We start from the raw sequence: 17,023 nt of genomic DNA, 5'->3' as shown, positions 1-17,023 counted from the left end.
ACTGGGGGCCGTAGTGGGAGGGGCCAGCGGGGGGTGCAGAGGATGTGCTGAGACCTGCCCCTGTGCCCACTGCAGCCTCGTGGCCCACAGTTCCTTTTAAGGTGCATGAATTCGTGCAGTGGGTCCCTAGTAGTATTCGTAATAGCCAAGTGATGGGGAAAAGAACCAACGTCCATCCACAAATGACTAGATAAGTAAAATGAGACATATACATACAACGAAACATTTTGCTTTAAAAAGGAAGGAAATCCTGTCTACTGTTATAACATGAATGAGACATTATGCTAAGTGAAATAGCCAGTCATAAAAAGCTAATACTGTATGATTCCACTTACATGATCAGGAAACAGATCTTAGCAAAGCTGTGCTAAGATTATGCCCTATGTAGAGCCTACACTTGAACCAGATATTCTGACTCCTAGCTAATGTTCTCATTGCAACAATACAGGGCTCTGCTATAAATTCGTTATTTGTAGAGTCATAATAATATAAACACTGAATACTGATTTAATCAATATTATAATATGCCTATATCAGGAAGATAGGAGAGATGAAAAGGTACAGGTATTAGGAAGAATGGAGAACAAAATGGGGCTAGAGTCTCATTTTTTAGTGGGAAATGAAGAGATACTGTCTGAATTTGAAAAACCAAGTAGGAGCAACATAACCAAGTTATAAAAGCAACATGAATATGAAAGAAAAAAACAAAGCTAAAGGGAGGTGAAAGTGATTGCCTTTGTGGGGAGATGAAGATAAGTGGGGGCAACTGCTATTTTTCATAATAACCTGTGTAGAACTACATGATGCTTTCAACTCTATGAATACGCTTTAAACTCTGTGAATGTGCAATTTTGATAGAAATTATATTAAAAAGTACATAGCCATAATGCTCATTTTCTGTTACTTAAATAAATATATTTTAAACTCCAGGATATCTTCACTTCTTAAGCTTATTTATATTTTGTGACATGGGACAGCACATTTTACAAATTTAACTATGATTCAGGAGGCAAAGCAGGTTACCCAAGGATTCACACTGAATTGGCAAATTACCCACTGCATACAAACAGAAAAAAAAAAAATCAGGCCTTTCTAAGAAGACCAATCCACCTACCTGATGAAAGAAGTAGGTAACAGCAAGGTCATTGTCATTTAAGAGGATTTCTTCTTCTGTTGTAAAAAGCCACTTTCGAATGGTCAGGCAGGTGCCTGGCACAGCTGATGTGTAATTCTGGACATAGAGTTTATGAGGAAATTCATTAGGTGCCAGCTTACGTACTAAAGAGAAGACAAAACAAAGAAAGCTAGAGTGAAAAGATATATAAGGAATTTCCCTAGTGTAAACTGCAGAAAAAATACAAACAGCCAGATAAAGAATAGCAGGTTATCGTTAACAAGAACCCTGGCTTAGCTCCGTTACGGAGCACTTCCTGGGGACTGATCATGTGTCCAGCCAAATCTATCCCTGGGAACTATGACTACGGCCAGTCGGGCTCAAACTGCCTGACTTCTATCACCTGAATGATACATTGTTCAGTTAACATGCCGACTCGGCAGACAGCATCAACTACAAAGTCTATTAAAATATCTGATCCATCATCTAGTAAGTTACAGTGATGTCCAGGGAACATCTTTAAAGCAAGCCTCTCCGCTTATCCAGCTATGGTGCTTTCAGAGTCTCAGCTGTGGTAATTCTCAATGAACTGCTTTCATTGTTAGAGTTGAAAGGCTCTCCCCACCCCACCCCCAACTCTAAGACACTCATCCAGTGAAAAGTGTCTTCTGAATACCGTTACTTCCTCTTTTTAATAATGCACAAGCAAGCTAAAACTCTACCACTTTTAATTTCTATATTGATTTTCTTTGAAAAGACAGTTTTCTTCTTTTGATTGATGGCTACTTGGCTTTCTAACACTGCAAAAGACAGATTTAATATTTGCTATTTTATTTATTAACTAAAGTTTAGAAAAGAAGAAGAATATTAGAATCCAAGTGTCCTGGTTCCCTGGCAATGCTTTGCTTTTGTTTTTAAAAAACAAGCAAGAATTTAGTGTCCGCAGCAAAAACATACTTAGGACAGGGAAACAAGGCCCACTGCTCCCCTGGCTGCAGTCTCATGTGTCCCTTAGAGGTTAGGGGACACGTGCCTGGGAGGGGAAGGAGAGGGGAAAGTGGAATGGCATGGGCGTGCTCCCTGGAGGGAGAGTGACCCTACCAATCCTTTGTAACACGTCTATCTCCTAATCAGACTGTAGGGAGTTGGCAAAATAAAGAATAGGAACATTATTCTACATTGACCTGGGACAGTAGGCCAACCCAAGCCTAACAACTCCCCCCTTTTCTGAGATGAGGAAGATCTGATTAATCAATATGTCATTTCTGGCACGTGCGCGCGCGCGCGTGTGTGTGTGTGTGTTTGGTGTGGAAAAGACCCACAAACTGTAGGAAATAATTAGGAAATCTATGTCATGCAGGGCAAGCACTCAGACTTCCTCTCCTTTGTGGTTTCAATGGAACCAGTGTGACGAACATCCCTAGCTTTCATAAAATAATATATAAGGCAAGCTTCCTGTCATGATGTAATAAAATTTCCTAGGAGGAGGATATCTATTTACAAAGAAACTTAAAAGATATGCATTAAAGCAATGGCTTTTAAGCAACTTATCTCTTTCTTAACTCCTGAAAACAAAAAACTAATCTTAAAAATCTACAAAAAACACAAAGCACACTAAAACAAATTGTTGCTAAATAGAACCACCCCTTTCTTTAAGGCTGTTTCATTAGAATGTATTATTTTTGGACCTCTGATTTAAAAGGACCTCGTGAAAGTACCCCACTTCAACCCTTGGGGCAAGTAACCTATACTTACAAAAGAGGAAAAGGATCAACAGTGACCAGATATTCTCTGACTTGGACTTAAGGGGATTTGCCTGGTCTGCTTGTTGGATCCGTCCTAATAAACAGAATCTCCCCTGGTCTGCAAGCTCATTTCTAGGCAAATAGTTTCAGACTGACAGCTTCTGGGAGCTTCAGTCTGACAGTGTTAGAATAAAATACCCCCAAACAAAACTTCATGTTAGTCACAGGCACTTACCAAAGGAATGATTGATCACTTCAAATAAGGCAAAGTAATTCACTGTTGTACTGTCCATGCCAACCTTTGCTGCAATAGCCTAAAGTATAAACAGGATAGATTAGTTTCAAGAAAACTAAACCAGTCAGACTGGCATGGCTCAGTGGTTGAACATTGACCTATGAGCCAGGAGGTCACAGTTCAATTCCCAGTCAGGGCACATGCCAGGGGTTGTGGGCTTGATCCCCAATGTAGGGAGTACAGGAGGCAGCCAATCAATGATTCTCTCTCATCATTGATGTTTCTATCTCTCTCCCTCTCCCTTCCTCTCTGAAATTAATAAAAATATATTTAAAGAAAAAAAAGAATACTTGAGCAGACATGAAGGAGCTTCTACTGGTCAAAGATGGAACAATTTGAGTATTACAAAAACAATACATGCTATTGATTAAATCATGCTGAGTACCTAAAAACCAACACAATACTAAAAAAATAAAATAACCTCATCGGACATCATTGGAATCAACTAAGGCACCAATTCTTTACTCTGAAAATTGGCAATAAAAGGAAAGAAATATTTACCCCTCCCTTACCAAAAACTGTACTTCAGGATAACTAAATACCCACAGCTGATAAAAAAAAGTTCTTTACACAATAAGTCTACTTCAGTGGTTCTCAATCTGTGGGTCGTGACCCCTTTGGCGGTCAAACGACCCTTTTACAGGGGTCGCCTAAGACCGTCCTGCATATCAGATATTTACATTACGATTCATAACAGTAGCAACATTACAGTTATGAAGTAGCAATGAAAATAATTTTATGGTTGGGTCACAACATGAGGAACTGTATTTAAAGGGCCAGAAGGTTGAGAACCACTGGTCTAGTTAATAAATGTGAAGATATGAGAGAATTAGAAAATCAACACTTTACAATCCTTAATGAAACCACAGGTTAAGGGAACAATCATCAGTGATACACTCGTTGAGAAAAGATCAATGAAGAACTTTACAATGGAGAGATCAGATGTTGTATCCCTCCTGGTGAGAAGCAGTATGAAGAATTCAACACTGATTATGGAGTATTCTTATCAAAATAGCTGAACCTGAATCTAATCAAGCCTCCAGAGAAAACTTCCATCTACAAAAAATATAAGGAGAGAGCAAGACATACTACATGACACAAATATATAAAAGAAACAAACAGGTAAACTCAGAAAGTGGGACATTCCACAGGACACAGACCCAATTTCTGCAATTACACAAGGACATGGGAAAAAAGTTGGAGAAGGGAGGAGACACTGCTCTATTTTAAAACAAACATAAAAATCAAAAGTGATCTAAAGACCTATTTAGATCCAGATTTTAACCAAGCAACTATAAAAACCCATTATTCGGTAACTGGGAAAATTTGATTGTTGGTTTGTTATTAGTTAATATCAAGGAAATATTGTTAATTTTTTAGGTTTGATAATGGCTTTGTGGTTATGTAGGAAGAATGTCCATATTTTATAGAGATGTATACTAAAATACACACAGGTCCAATAACATGAAATTTGGTTGAAAATATTCAAAAAAAGGGGGGGAAAGGATATGTAGTGCACATGTGAAAGAATCTTGATGACTACTGAGTGATGAACAGATACAGATTCATTGTCCTATTCTGTTTTCATGTACGTTATAAAGTTTTTTTACAATTAAAAGGGGCGAGGGGACTAATCAGAACCACTACTACCTGGGATACCTTTCTTTCAAGGAGGACAAAGTAATTTCATATTAACAATCATAACATCAACAACAGTAGCTAACATTTAATAAACTTATGAGCTAGATACTCCAATCACTTTGTGTGAATTAATTTATATAATCCTCTTCCTTAGCTTTGAAACATGCAATGTCAAGTCTACTTGCTCAAGTTTACTTTACCTGATACACTTGGTCGGTAGTGCTGTTCTTTTTAACCCTGACTGTGACTGTTGTTCCATCTGGTAATGCTACTCTCAGCTCTACGTCAGACACACCATTGTAGTTCTGGGGAGAAAGACACAGAAAAAGAATTTATGACCCAGTATATCCTCATTCTCCTTGTAACATGCAAGCTAAACAACAACTTAACACGTGATAGAGAGAAAAAGAGTTCCAATAAAAAGGGGAGAAAAGCCGAAACCGGTTTGGCTCAGTGGATAGAGCGTCGGCCTGCGGACTGAAGGGTCCCAGGTTCGATTCCGGTCAAGGGCGTGTACCTGGGTTGCGGGCACATCCCCAGTAGGAGGTGTGCAGGAGGCAGCTGGTCGATGTTTCTCTCCCATCGATGTTTCCAACTCTCTATCTCTCTCACTTCCTCTCTGTAAAAAATCAATAAAATATATTAAAAAAAAATAACTTCTCAAAAAATATTAAAAAAAAGGGGGGGAGGGGAGAAAAGACACCTTATAAATCAATATATTTACAAGCCATTAAGCTGACTTTAGAATGCAGCAGCAGTTAATCTTTACGATGAACAGGGAGAAGAGAAATATGTTGAAGTCATGTTCACATTTTAATACAGAAAACTCGTGTGTGAAACAGACTAGGTCAAACACAGATGAGGTTTTTGCTTATTTTCAAACATTCAGAACTCACAAATAAGAAGACAACTAAAAGCTATAGTTTCAACCAATATTCTCTGGTTTTATATGGTTAGGCATGTTAGATTGGCTCAAGAAGTACCACAAATTCCTTTCTGAATCCTGAAATAATCATGACACCCTTGAAAGGAAATGGATGAAACTCAGGAATCTGAGTTAGTCTGATGCCCAATTTTCTTCTAGCAAAGAGTAAACAGTACTTATTCTCCTTAATTCCAAAGAAATCATTCACTCTCACTGGTTTTGATGATTAACACATTCCTTAACAGATTTCTGACCTTGTCATCTTTATTAGAGAAACAACTATGTAAGAACAAGTCCATCTTCATTTACCATTAAAAAAATAAGTACTATTTATTGCCTAAAACCATCCTAAACATTACTTTGTATTACATATTAATTCTTCTATCAGTTAATATTTATTAAGCACCTACAATATGCCTGACACTGTTATAAGTCACTGGGAATATAAAGATGATCAAGATTTAGCTCTTGTTCTGGAGTTCTCATGTATAGCATGGTGACCACAGTTAACAATACTGTATTGTATACTGAAATTCGCTAAAATTTGTACATCTAAGTGCTCTCACCAAAAAAGGAAAAAAGGAGCAACGAGGTGATAAATACGTTAATTACTTTGATTATGGTGATCATCACAATGTACACATACATCAAAACATCAAGTTGTATACCTCAAATATATACAAATCCAATTTGTCAATTATACCTCAATAAAGCTAAAAACCGATTTAAGTCTTACCTACAGGTAGCTCACACTAAAAATATAAAGTAACAGTCTGAGCATATATATAAAAATTAGAGAATGAGAGATTCCAACATGATAATTTGTACTGACTGCAAAAGTTCTTGGTGGAATGAAAAATCGATGATTTGAGTAACAGGGAAAGCTTCCAAGAGAAGGTGGACCTAGCACTAGCTCTTGGAGGATAAGCAGGACACACAGGAAAAGATTGAAAAATAGGCATTTTCCATAGTCGACATCTTTAATTTGTTTCTCTCACAATGAGCCACGAGGTAAACAGTCACTGTAGGAGTAGTCACTTACCTCGTCCGATTCGGACAGGAATTCCTGCATGATGTCACTCTCACCAATGACTCGTATTGAGCACACTGCAGAAAACAAAGATAGACTTTGCCATGAGGCTCTAAAATCAAGAATATAAAGTCAAGTACATATCAAGGTTTAAGTGTAAATCATTAGTACCAGGCAATGCTGAGGTAGTATGTCATCTCTAACATATGATACTTTAAGACACAAGAAACTATTCATATCAATATGAACTAGGAGAAGTAACAGAATGTACAAAAATATAGCTTGCTAAAAATATTAAACAGCCAAAGGAAGTCACCCAAAAAAAGGGGAAATAAAAGTTCAGTAAATCTAACTTCATAGTCTTGTGTGAACTATTAACAAGCTAGACAGCAGAGCAAGGCTAAGATCAGTTAGAAATAAACCAAACACAAAACTGAAAAACAAAAGGAAAGATATCTACTTGGCCTAGGAACAGGCTAGCTAGAGAATCATCAACATTTAAAGCCATTTTGGGGGAAATGAGTAGGTAATTAATTAATTATCAAGCTGAGCACATCTTGTCACCTCACTAATTTGAGCTTCAAAACAACAACAAAAAGAAAGGAGGGAAGGAAAAAGGAAAGCAGGCAGGTGGACAGCTAATCGTCTAAACCTACGGAAGTTAATTTCCTGACACTCTCACGAGGATGGCAAATGACACTGATGATTTTACTTCATTTTATTTTTAAAAAATTGTACCATTTCTCATTTCCCAAGGGCTGTGTTTAGAGGCCATTTCATGCCAGAAAAAAAGCTAAAAACAAATGAGGAGGTTTCACTACTTCTATGGTGAAAGTAATTTTTCTTCAGGGATAAAGTTCTCTACCAAAGTTAAAAAAAAAATTTCAACTAGGTCAATTAGTTCTTACTCAAGGACACAAGGGCACAGGATTACAAAATACCACATACGACCATTATTCTATTAAATTTGTATTTTAAAGAAAAGCCCGTTGCTTAGCCAGCAAAGTATGTTAACTCTATAATGTAGTGAAGCAAGAAAATGAACTATTTTGGGGGGATATCTGTGTCCTTTTCCCCAACTTTCTAGATAAGCAAATGCTTCAGGATCTACATCCACAAACTCCTCATGCACTGCTTAGAAGTCCTAAGATAACAAATAAGTTTCAATACTTCTACCTATCCTGCTTAGGACAAGGGGACTTTAGGTTATCTATAACTCAGCCAACCTATCTCTGGACACATGCAAGAGGAAATGTGGAGTTTTCAAGGAGGATATGCCAGTGATACTGCCCACTTAGCTCCCAAATCAATTCAGCATGCTGTTGAGTCACTCTGTGTGTGTTTGCTGGCAAACAATATAACCCTATAAATAGAGGTCCTAATCAAAACTAACTATGCATTTTTTTCTGTTATGTGCTCATTGAGTCAATAGAATAGGCTATTAATCGCTGTACTGGACATTCAGTCTTGGCTTCAAAGCTCAAATCATCCAACACCTATAGTCAGAAACTTGACTTACTTTCATTACTGCATTTCACGAAACTTAGCTATGCAGTTTAAGAGCTGCAACATGTCCTATATCTACTCAAGACAGCAGAGTTTAACAGGCCGGCTTACCTTTTTCTAGATATTCTTCCAACCCTCGTCGTCGGGCATCTAATTGCTGTTCTGATAAAGAGAATGGCCACTTCCCTGGAAGTCGGGGAAATGTAAAGTTGGCAAACTCTCTCTTCAGGTTTTGGTGTAGGATGGCAAACTCCCGGTACCGCTTAGAACACAGTTGCCTCCCTGCCATGTAAACATTGTATACCTGGCGAGGAGAAGAACAAAAACAGCCTATTTAATAAAACTTAAATCATAGAACCATCAACAGTCAGGCTCAGATTGATATTGTTGAGGTATGCATCTAACAGAGAATATGTTCAAGGTCACTGTAAAAATAAGACTTATTTTTAGTAAATATGCCAGAAATTAAATGTATAAAAGGGACCATGATCTTATTTTTGCTATTAAAATTACATCCAACACACTGTTTTAAATATCTTCAATGGTAATTATCAGCTTTAAGGGTAGATTTTATTTTCAGAAAGTTAAAAGTCATTTGACGCGAACATGGTAAATACTGTGAATGAACAAGTACGCAAACTGTTCTTGTTAATCGTCAAGTATGCCACTGATATTTGTGTGTGGCCCAAACGTCCAAAGAAAAGGGCCCTAGCTGGTTTGGCTCAGTGGATAGAGCATAGGCCTGTGGACTGAAGGGTCCCAGTTTCGATTCCAGTCAAGGGAACATGCCCAGGTTGGGGGCTTGATCCCCAGTGGGGGCATGCAGGAGGCAGCCGGTCAATGATTCTCATCATTAATGTTTCTCTCTCTTTCCTTCCCTCTCTGAAATCAATAAAAATATTTTTTAAAAAAGGCTAACGATGATGTAAGCAATAGTGGCTTTTTTGTTATCAAATAGATTTTTTTCAAAAATTTCTTTCCTGAAGAAAAATACCTAGTTTTGATCCTCTGCCTTCCATCATTAAAACAGGGTTAACGAGAAATTAAAGAATAAGTGTACCCTAAGGACCTCCTCATAATAATGAAGTTATAATCCTCATAAAGAAATGAGTACAAATTTTTGTCTATTGCTCAAAGGCATGCCAAGTTTCTAGAACAAGACATCTGGCACATAGCAGGCACTCAGCAAATATTTGATAAAGAAATGAATGCATGCATGTGCAATTCTTGAATATGTGTCCTTATAAAGGAAAGTGGTGGGATGTGTAATCAAAAATCATCAAATAATCCAAGTTACTTTGTATTCTTAGAACTTATAAAATAATGCAGAGATAGGAATTTTAGTCCCAAATCACATTATAGCTTAGCAAAAGTCATTCAGAATTTTGAATGTATACAAAACAGGTCATCTATTCATGTAATCAAGAGTTAATCATTGCCAAAACTGGTTTGGCTCAGTGGATAGAGCGTCGGTCTGCGGAATGAAAGGTCCCAGGTTCGATTCCGGTCAAGGGCATGTACCTGGGTTGCGGGCACATCCCCAGTGGGAGATGTGCAGGAGGCAGCTGATCGATGTTTCTCTCTCATCGATGTTTCTAACTCTCTATCTCTCTCCCTTCCTCTCTGTAAAAAATCAATAAAATATATTTTTTAAAAAAAGAGTTAATCACTGAGCCCTGACAGTGTTTAGTGTCGCCCGGTGCACCGAAGGGTCACTGTGAAGAGCACATACCTGGGTTACAGGTTATTATATCCCTGGTCCTAATCAGGGACACATGTGGGAGGCAACCAATTGATATGTCTCTTCCACATGGATGTGCCCCCCCCCTTTTTTCCTCTCCCTCCCTCCTACATACTCTCTCTAAAAAATCAATGGAAAAGGTATCCTCTGATGAGGATTAACAAAACACACAAAAAAAAGAATTAATCACTGAGAATGTATAGCCTAAGCCTTTCCTTCAAGTTCAAGAAGAACCTTTTCCATGTTTCTGTGATTTAGGAAGCATGAATTAAATGCAAAAATAAAATAATTTATTCATTCACTTCCCCCCCAACTATCCCCCTATGATACCTCCCCAATTAAAAGCAAAGCCTCTAATCACTATCAAATAGCATGCAGGAATGTGTATGATCCTAATCAATGTGTTTTCTTCCTGTGATTATCACTCAAATTTGTAACTGATTGTAATGAATCCTACATATTACCAAGTATTGTCATCACAGCTCTCTAAAGTACAATGCATTCTGCTCATGCAGCCGACTAGAATCCTCCTCACTTCACCCTGCACTTTAAATGCCGCTGAGGAGTGAGTGGCGTAAGTTTGGTCTAAGAAGGCCGGGCAGTTTCAGGGTTTCTCAGTGGTTGCTTTGGGATAGGGTCATGCCCCACACTTTCCAGGGAACTTCACAGGAGAGCCAACAGAAATACCACCTTCCCCCAATCTCTAGCAGACCCAATCTCTGAGCTTCTTAGGCTCCACCTGCCTGAGTACTAGGGGCTACCCTGCTGAGGTCAGAGAAAATCTGGAACAGACTCAGACCTGTGGCTCCAGGGCAAGGAAAAATACCATCTTCCCATAAGTTTGATCGTCACTCCCCATCATGTGAAATCAGTAACTAACTCCATCCTCCTGATTATTCCAGAGGCTTTTTCCGGGACTAGCCTTTTCAGTGTCTAAGCCTGGCAGCTGGCCAGCAGAGAGAGACAAGCAGAGACAGAACCTTGGGACATTTGCTGACCTGCCCCTGGGCCCCCTGCTGGTGCAGCCAAGCCCCGCAGAGGCATTCACATACTGTGGATCCCGTGTAGCTGAGGACAAGTTGCCAGGAGGCCAGGAACCTGCAGACCAAATGGCCGACTTTGGACAGCATCAGAGCAGGATCCAACACACTTCACTTTTTTCTTTATTTTTATTTTATTTTTTTGCTATTTCTCTTCCCTTTTTTTCCTTAATATTTCATATTTCTTTCCTTTTCTAATTCTGTTTTCTTCCTTTTTTGTTTTTTAGAATTATCCCCTGGTTTTCTTTTCCTAATCTTTTCTTCCTTTTTTTTTCTACTTTCCCTTCATATATTTTCTTATCTTATTCTTTTTTCTTTTGACTTTTATTGTATTTTTTTTCTTTTCTTATTCTTTTTGTTGCTGCTGTTGGGTTATTGTTTTTGTCTTTTTTTTTTTTAATGTATTTTTTTATTGATTTTTTACAGAGAGGAAGGGAGAGAGATAGAAAGTTAGAAACATCGATGAGAGAGAAACATCGATCAGCTGCCTCCTGCACATCTCTTACTGGGGATGTGCCCGCAACCCAGATACATGCCCTTGACCGGAATCGAACCTGGGACCTTTCAGTCCGCAGGCCGACCCTCTATCCACTGAGCCAAACCGGTTTTGGCTTGTCTTGTTTTTTTGTTTTTTGTTTTTTTGGCTTGACCTTGTCTTGTTTTATTCTGTCAGTACCAGCACAACAAACTGCATGATGTGGTCAGAGTTGAGCCTCACAGTAAGTCTTAGGGTTGATCCCACACAAAAATGGGCCAACAGCAATTAAGACCCAATTACAACAGGAGGGCCCACTAAATCCAGACAAGGAGCATTCCTAGAGCATCCAGCTCAGAAAATCAAGAAGACTGTGCCACTGGGTCCCGTAGGACACTTATTACATAAGGACACCACACAAAGACTAGGAGGCACAGCATTTCTATCTAATACATAGAAACAAACACAAAGAGAGAGCAAAAACTGGGGGACAAAGAAACAACCCCCAAATGAAAGAAAAGGAGGAATCTACATAAAAAGAGCTAAATGAAATGGAGGGCAAGCAATTTATCAGATATAGAGTTCAAAGTAATGGTTATAAGGATGTTCAAAAAGCTTAGTAAGAACTATAAGGAAACTTTAGTGAGAACCACAACAGTATGAAAAGGGAAATAGAAACCATGAATAAGAACCAGTCAGAAATGAAAAATACCATATCTGACATCAAGAATACACTAGAAGGAATTAACAGTAGATTGAATGAAGCATAGGATTGAATCAGTGGGTGTTTAAGTCTACCTTGGGATGCAAAGTAGACTTAACGCCCAATGAGAGAAACAAAAAACAAAAAAGAAACAAAAAGCAGGATAGTTTAAGGGAACTTTGGGACACCATGAAACATAATAACATCCACATCATGGGTGTACAAGAAGGAGAAGAAAGTGAACAAAGAATAGCAAACACCTCAGTTGTAGGCTTGATTCCCTGGTCCTGGTCAGGACACGTGTAGGAGGCAACCATCGATGTGTCTCTCTCACATTGATGTCTCTCTCTCTCTCTCTCTACGCCGCCCCCCCATTGTCTCTTTAAAAAAAAACAATGGGAAAAAATATCCTCGGGAGAAGATTAACAAAAAAAAAAAAAGAATCATAGACCTAACCATAAGAATGAAAACTATGATGCAGCCACTTTGGAAAACCGTCTGGCATTTCCTCGAAAGGTTAAATGTAAGACTTACTATATGACCCAGCAATTCTACTCCTAAATATATATCTAAGAGAAATAAAAACAGATATCCACACAAAAATATGTACACACAAGCTCATAGTAGAATCATTCATAATGGCCAAAAAGTAGACAACCCAAATGTTCATCATCTGACAAACAGATAAATCAAATGTGGCATATCCATACAATGGAAGTTTATTTTGGCTGAAACAAAGCTACAACATAGATAAACCTTGAAAACACATCTGATTTCATCTATATGAAATGTCTAGAACAGGCAATTCTATATAGACAAAAAGTAGATTAGCAGTTACCTAGGGCTGGTGGGAATGGGAGGTATGAAGAATGATGGCTAAATGGTATGGAGTTTCTTTTTTAGGTGATAAAAATGTTCTAAATTGACTGTGGTTATGGTTGCACAACTCTGTGAACATACTAAGAACTACTGAACTGTACAATTAAAATGGGTGAATTTATGATATGTGAATCATACGTCAATAAAGTTATTACAAAAACAAAGGTAAAACTTTTATTAAAAAAAAAAGATTTGTGCCCCTGGGTTAAGCAAACTTCTTAGAATGCAAAAAGCATTATCTATAAATGAAAATAACTTATCAACTGGACAAACTGACAAAATTTAAAATCTATGTTCTTTGAAAGACACTATTAAAAATGAAATAAAAAGGCAAGCCACAGACTGGGTGACATATTTCACAAAACACCTATATGCCTGATAAAAGACTTATGTCCAAAATTCATAAAGAACTCTTACAACTAATAATAAGACAACCCAATTTTTCAAATTCCTGGTCAGAGCACATGCCCGGGTTGCAGGCTTAATCCCTAGTGGGAGACATGCAGGAGGCAGACAATTAATATCTCTTTCTCTCTCCCCCTCTGCCTTCTTCTGTCTCTAAAATCAATAAAACATATTTAAAATAAATCTGAGCAAAGGACCTGAATAGACACTTCTCTAAAGAGGACATAGAGCCAATAGACATATGAAAAAATGCTCAACATCATTAATCATAAGAGAGATGCAAATTAAATTACAATGAGATATCACTGCACACCTGCCAGAATGACTATCATCAATAAATCAAACAACAACAAGTGCTGAGAAGATATGGAGTAAAGGGAACCCTAGTGCACTATTGGTGGCAATGCAGACTGGTACAGCTACTGTGGGAAACACTATGGGATTTTCTCAAAAAATTAAAAATGGAACTGCCTTTTGACCCAGTGATCCCATTTCTGGAAATATAGCCTAAGAATCTCAAAACACCAATCAGGAAGAATGTATGCACCTCTATGTTCATAACAATGTTACTTACAACAGCTAAGATCTGGAAACAGTCCAAGTGCCCATCAGTAGATGAGTGGATAAAAAAGCTGTGGAATACTACACAGCTGTAAAAAGGAAGGAACTCACCTTTTGTGACAGATATGGGGATTATAATGCTAAGCAAAATAAGCCAGCCAGAGAAAAACAAATACCATATCTCACTTATATGTGGAATCTAATGAACAAAATAAAATGACGAACAAAATAGTACTGGAGTCGTGGATACATGGTACAGTCTGACAGATGCCAGAAGGGAGGTAGGTGAGGCAGACGTGATGAAGGAAGGTGAAGAGAATAGCCAAAAACATATATGCATAGCCATGAACACAGACAACAGTGTAGTTAGGGACAGAGAGAGGGGAGGGTGGGGTCTGGGTGGAGGAGGCAAAGAAGGAAAAATGGGAGACATATGTAATAATGTCAACAATAAAATTTTTAAAAATAAAACAATTAGTAATATCCATCTTTTTCTGAAATCTACAGAGGTTCCCAAAGTCTTTGTTAATTCCCAAAAGGGTCTCAACATCCAAAGTGCTCTACCTTAGAACCTGACCTTGATTTCTACTTCCTATGATTCAAAGGATAGCACTTGTAAAACCCAAAACTCTAAATTTTATGTGTATGCTTCTGAGAATACATAGTCCAGACTGGCATAAAATCCATGTGCTATCATCTCCAGCTAAATTGCAGATTAGTCAAACATTTGATCCTTCTGAACTTTTCTAGCTTCCTTGTTCTTCTCATCTCCCCACTAAAGAGAATGTACCATAAATATCTAGTGGTCCATTCCTATACCGGGGACAAATCTCAGTGTCAGAGACTGCAACTTCAGTTAGCAGGTCAGCTTTAAATACATGTAGTCTGTTTATACCTAACAGTATTCACTGCCTTTTTTTTAAATCCTCACCTGAAGATATATTTTTACTGCTTTTTAGAGAGGAAGGGACAGAGGAAGAGAGAAGCATCAATGTAAGAAACATCTATTGGTTGGCCCCCCTATAAGCCTCGACAGGGGATTGAACCTGCAACCTAGGCATGTTCCCAGAGAGGAATCGAACCTGAACTTTTTTATGTATGGGACGATGTTCCAACCAACTGAGCCACTCAGCCAGGGCATTTTTTTTACAAAGGCAAATAAAGCATACTGCAACCAAAAGAAAAATTAGGTAGATTGGGCTCTCAGCGGCAATTAGGTTTTGAAGAACAAAGGCAATCAGGAAAGGGACTGGCATATGTCACCCAGAATTCAAGATGGGCTTCCTGCAGATCTACAACAGCAACAGAATGGAAATGGATAAAATAACTTGCATGAATTACATTCAGAATATAATTAGGACTTGGGAAAAACCAGAGTTAATCATTCACACAGCTATCTCCAAAGAAAATGAAAAAGAACAAGGTCTGAAGAGAAACAGGGCATTTGTAGGTTCTGAAGTTGACAAACTGAATTACCCAAATATTCTGGAGTACACCACTTTTTAAAATTAATCTTACTCTATAGCTCTACAGAGTCAACAGTGAAAGGTATGGCAACCAATGAAAAACCAAACAAACAAAACTTAAAACTGAAGGGAATGAAATTCAATTATGCTTAATCAGAAATAGGTCTCGCCCTGGTCGGGTAGTTCAGTTAGTTAGGGCGTTGTCTCAATACACCAAGATTGTGGGTTCAATCCCCAGTCAGGACACATAAAAGAAGCAAGCAATAAATGCATAAAAAGTGGCACAACAAACTGATATATTGATATTTCTCTCCCTATTACCCTTCTCCTCTCTAAAAATCAATACCTTTTTTAGAAAGTACAAAAACAAAAAGAACTATAGAATTCTTCATTACTATAGCTCACGCCTGCACAATAAATCAAGTTTAGTGTCTTTGATTTATGTGTAAACCCACCTTCCTGGTAGGCAAACTGACCTGTTGTAGTCACTTATTCTAGTGCTCTAATATATGTCATAAATGATAAGATTAGGGGAAACAAAAGCTAGATGTTTGAGGGTCGAACTGGGCTGACACTCACCACAAACTTTTCACCATTCTGCTCCACATGTTTGTATGTGGGGACCGATATGGGCACTGCTTGCTTTTCTGTGTAATCATAAAATGATTGTCCCAACGAGTCGTCACTGGGATCTAGGTTATCTGCCTCATGAGGAGGCACAGATAACACTGTCAAGATCAATTCCTTCTCGCCTGCTCGGATCAGGTCCACCACCTGCTTGTGTGTTGCCCCCTCAACATTCACGCCGTTCCTAAGGGGAAAAAGGGAAAAAGACAATCCCATAAACCAGAAGGGTCCAAACACTTTGTATCTCCACCCTCCTGCCCCCACTCCAGTGTCACACAGAATGAACCATAAAATCAAAAGATTAATGTGGTTCCAGAAAAGCTGTTTCTATTTTTATAGATCTTAATGTGCTTAAGGCTGGGGGTGGGGGAATGGAAACAGGTGAGAGAACCTACCCTTCCTCTATGCCAGAATCCCACACACAGCTTCAGGAAAACAAATGGGAAGGAGAGTGAAGCTGAGGAGAAAACAAAGCTTTTAAAGCTTGATAGTCCGATATCCTCGTCCTAACTAATCATGTATATGACACAAAGTGGCTTTTAATAATCCTGCCATTTGAACTGTATTTGGTCCTTTTTAAATATCCTAGAAAGTCTGTTGAAAGGAATTTTCCACAAAATGCATTCCCTTATTTTATAAAGACTCAAAAAGTATGGCTTAAGATAATTCTTTTACATTTATATCTGATTTCCCCCCATATCTTCAAATTAGTCAACTTTATTTTCCTTTATGACAAGTTTCATTACCTTGGGACTTAAATGGTTTATATCTTCACATACATTAGTTTTTCAAAAGGCAATGCAATAATCCCTCTAAAGTTAAATTATCTGATCTAACTTCTTTTGTTCTCACAATCATTTCTCTTCATCT

At 38.1% G+C, this 17,023-nt stretch overlaps 1 protein-coding gene across 1 annotated transcript in view; it reads right to left on the bottom strand.

The window, feature by feature from the left end:
• Positions 1-16,384, bottom strand: part of SNX27 (sorting nexin family member 27) — a 32,977-nt gene extending 16,593 nt beyond the window's left edge. Inside the window, exons 1-6 of the mRNA XM_006755710.2 lie at positions 16,106-16,384; positions 8,368-8,560; positions 6,763-6,827; positions 4,996-5,100; positions 3,095-3,173; positions 1,115-1,278 (exon numbers count right to left, since the gene is read on the bottom strand). Coding sequence (XP_006755773.1) covers positions 1,115-1,278; positions 3,095-3,173; positions 4,996-5,100; positions 6,763-6,827; positions 8,368-8,560; positions 16,106-16,369 — 870 coding nt within the window. The 5' untranslated portion in view covers positions 16,370-16,384. The remainder of the gene's footprint in view (positions 1-1,114; positions 1,279-3,094; positions 3,174-4,995; positions 5,101-6,762; positions 6,828-8,367; positions 8,561-16,105) is intronic.
• Positions 16,385-17,023: the final 639 nt, after the last annotated feature.

This window comes from Myotis davidii, unplaced genomic scaffold (assembly GCF_000327345.1).
Source record: "Myotis davidii unplaced genomic scaffold, ASM32734v1 scaffold653, whole genome shotgun sequence".
NCBI classification, from domain to species: domain Eukaryota; kingdom Metazoa; phylum Chordata; class Mammalia; order Chiroptera; family Vespertilionidae; genus Myotis; species Myotis davidii.
This window is presented reverse-complemented; position numbering and strand designations above follow the sequence as displayed.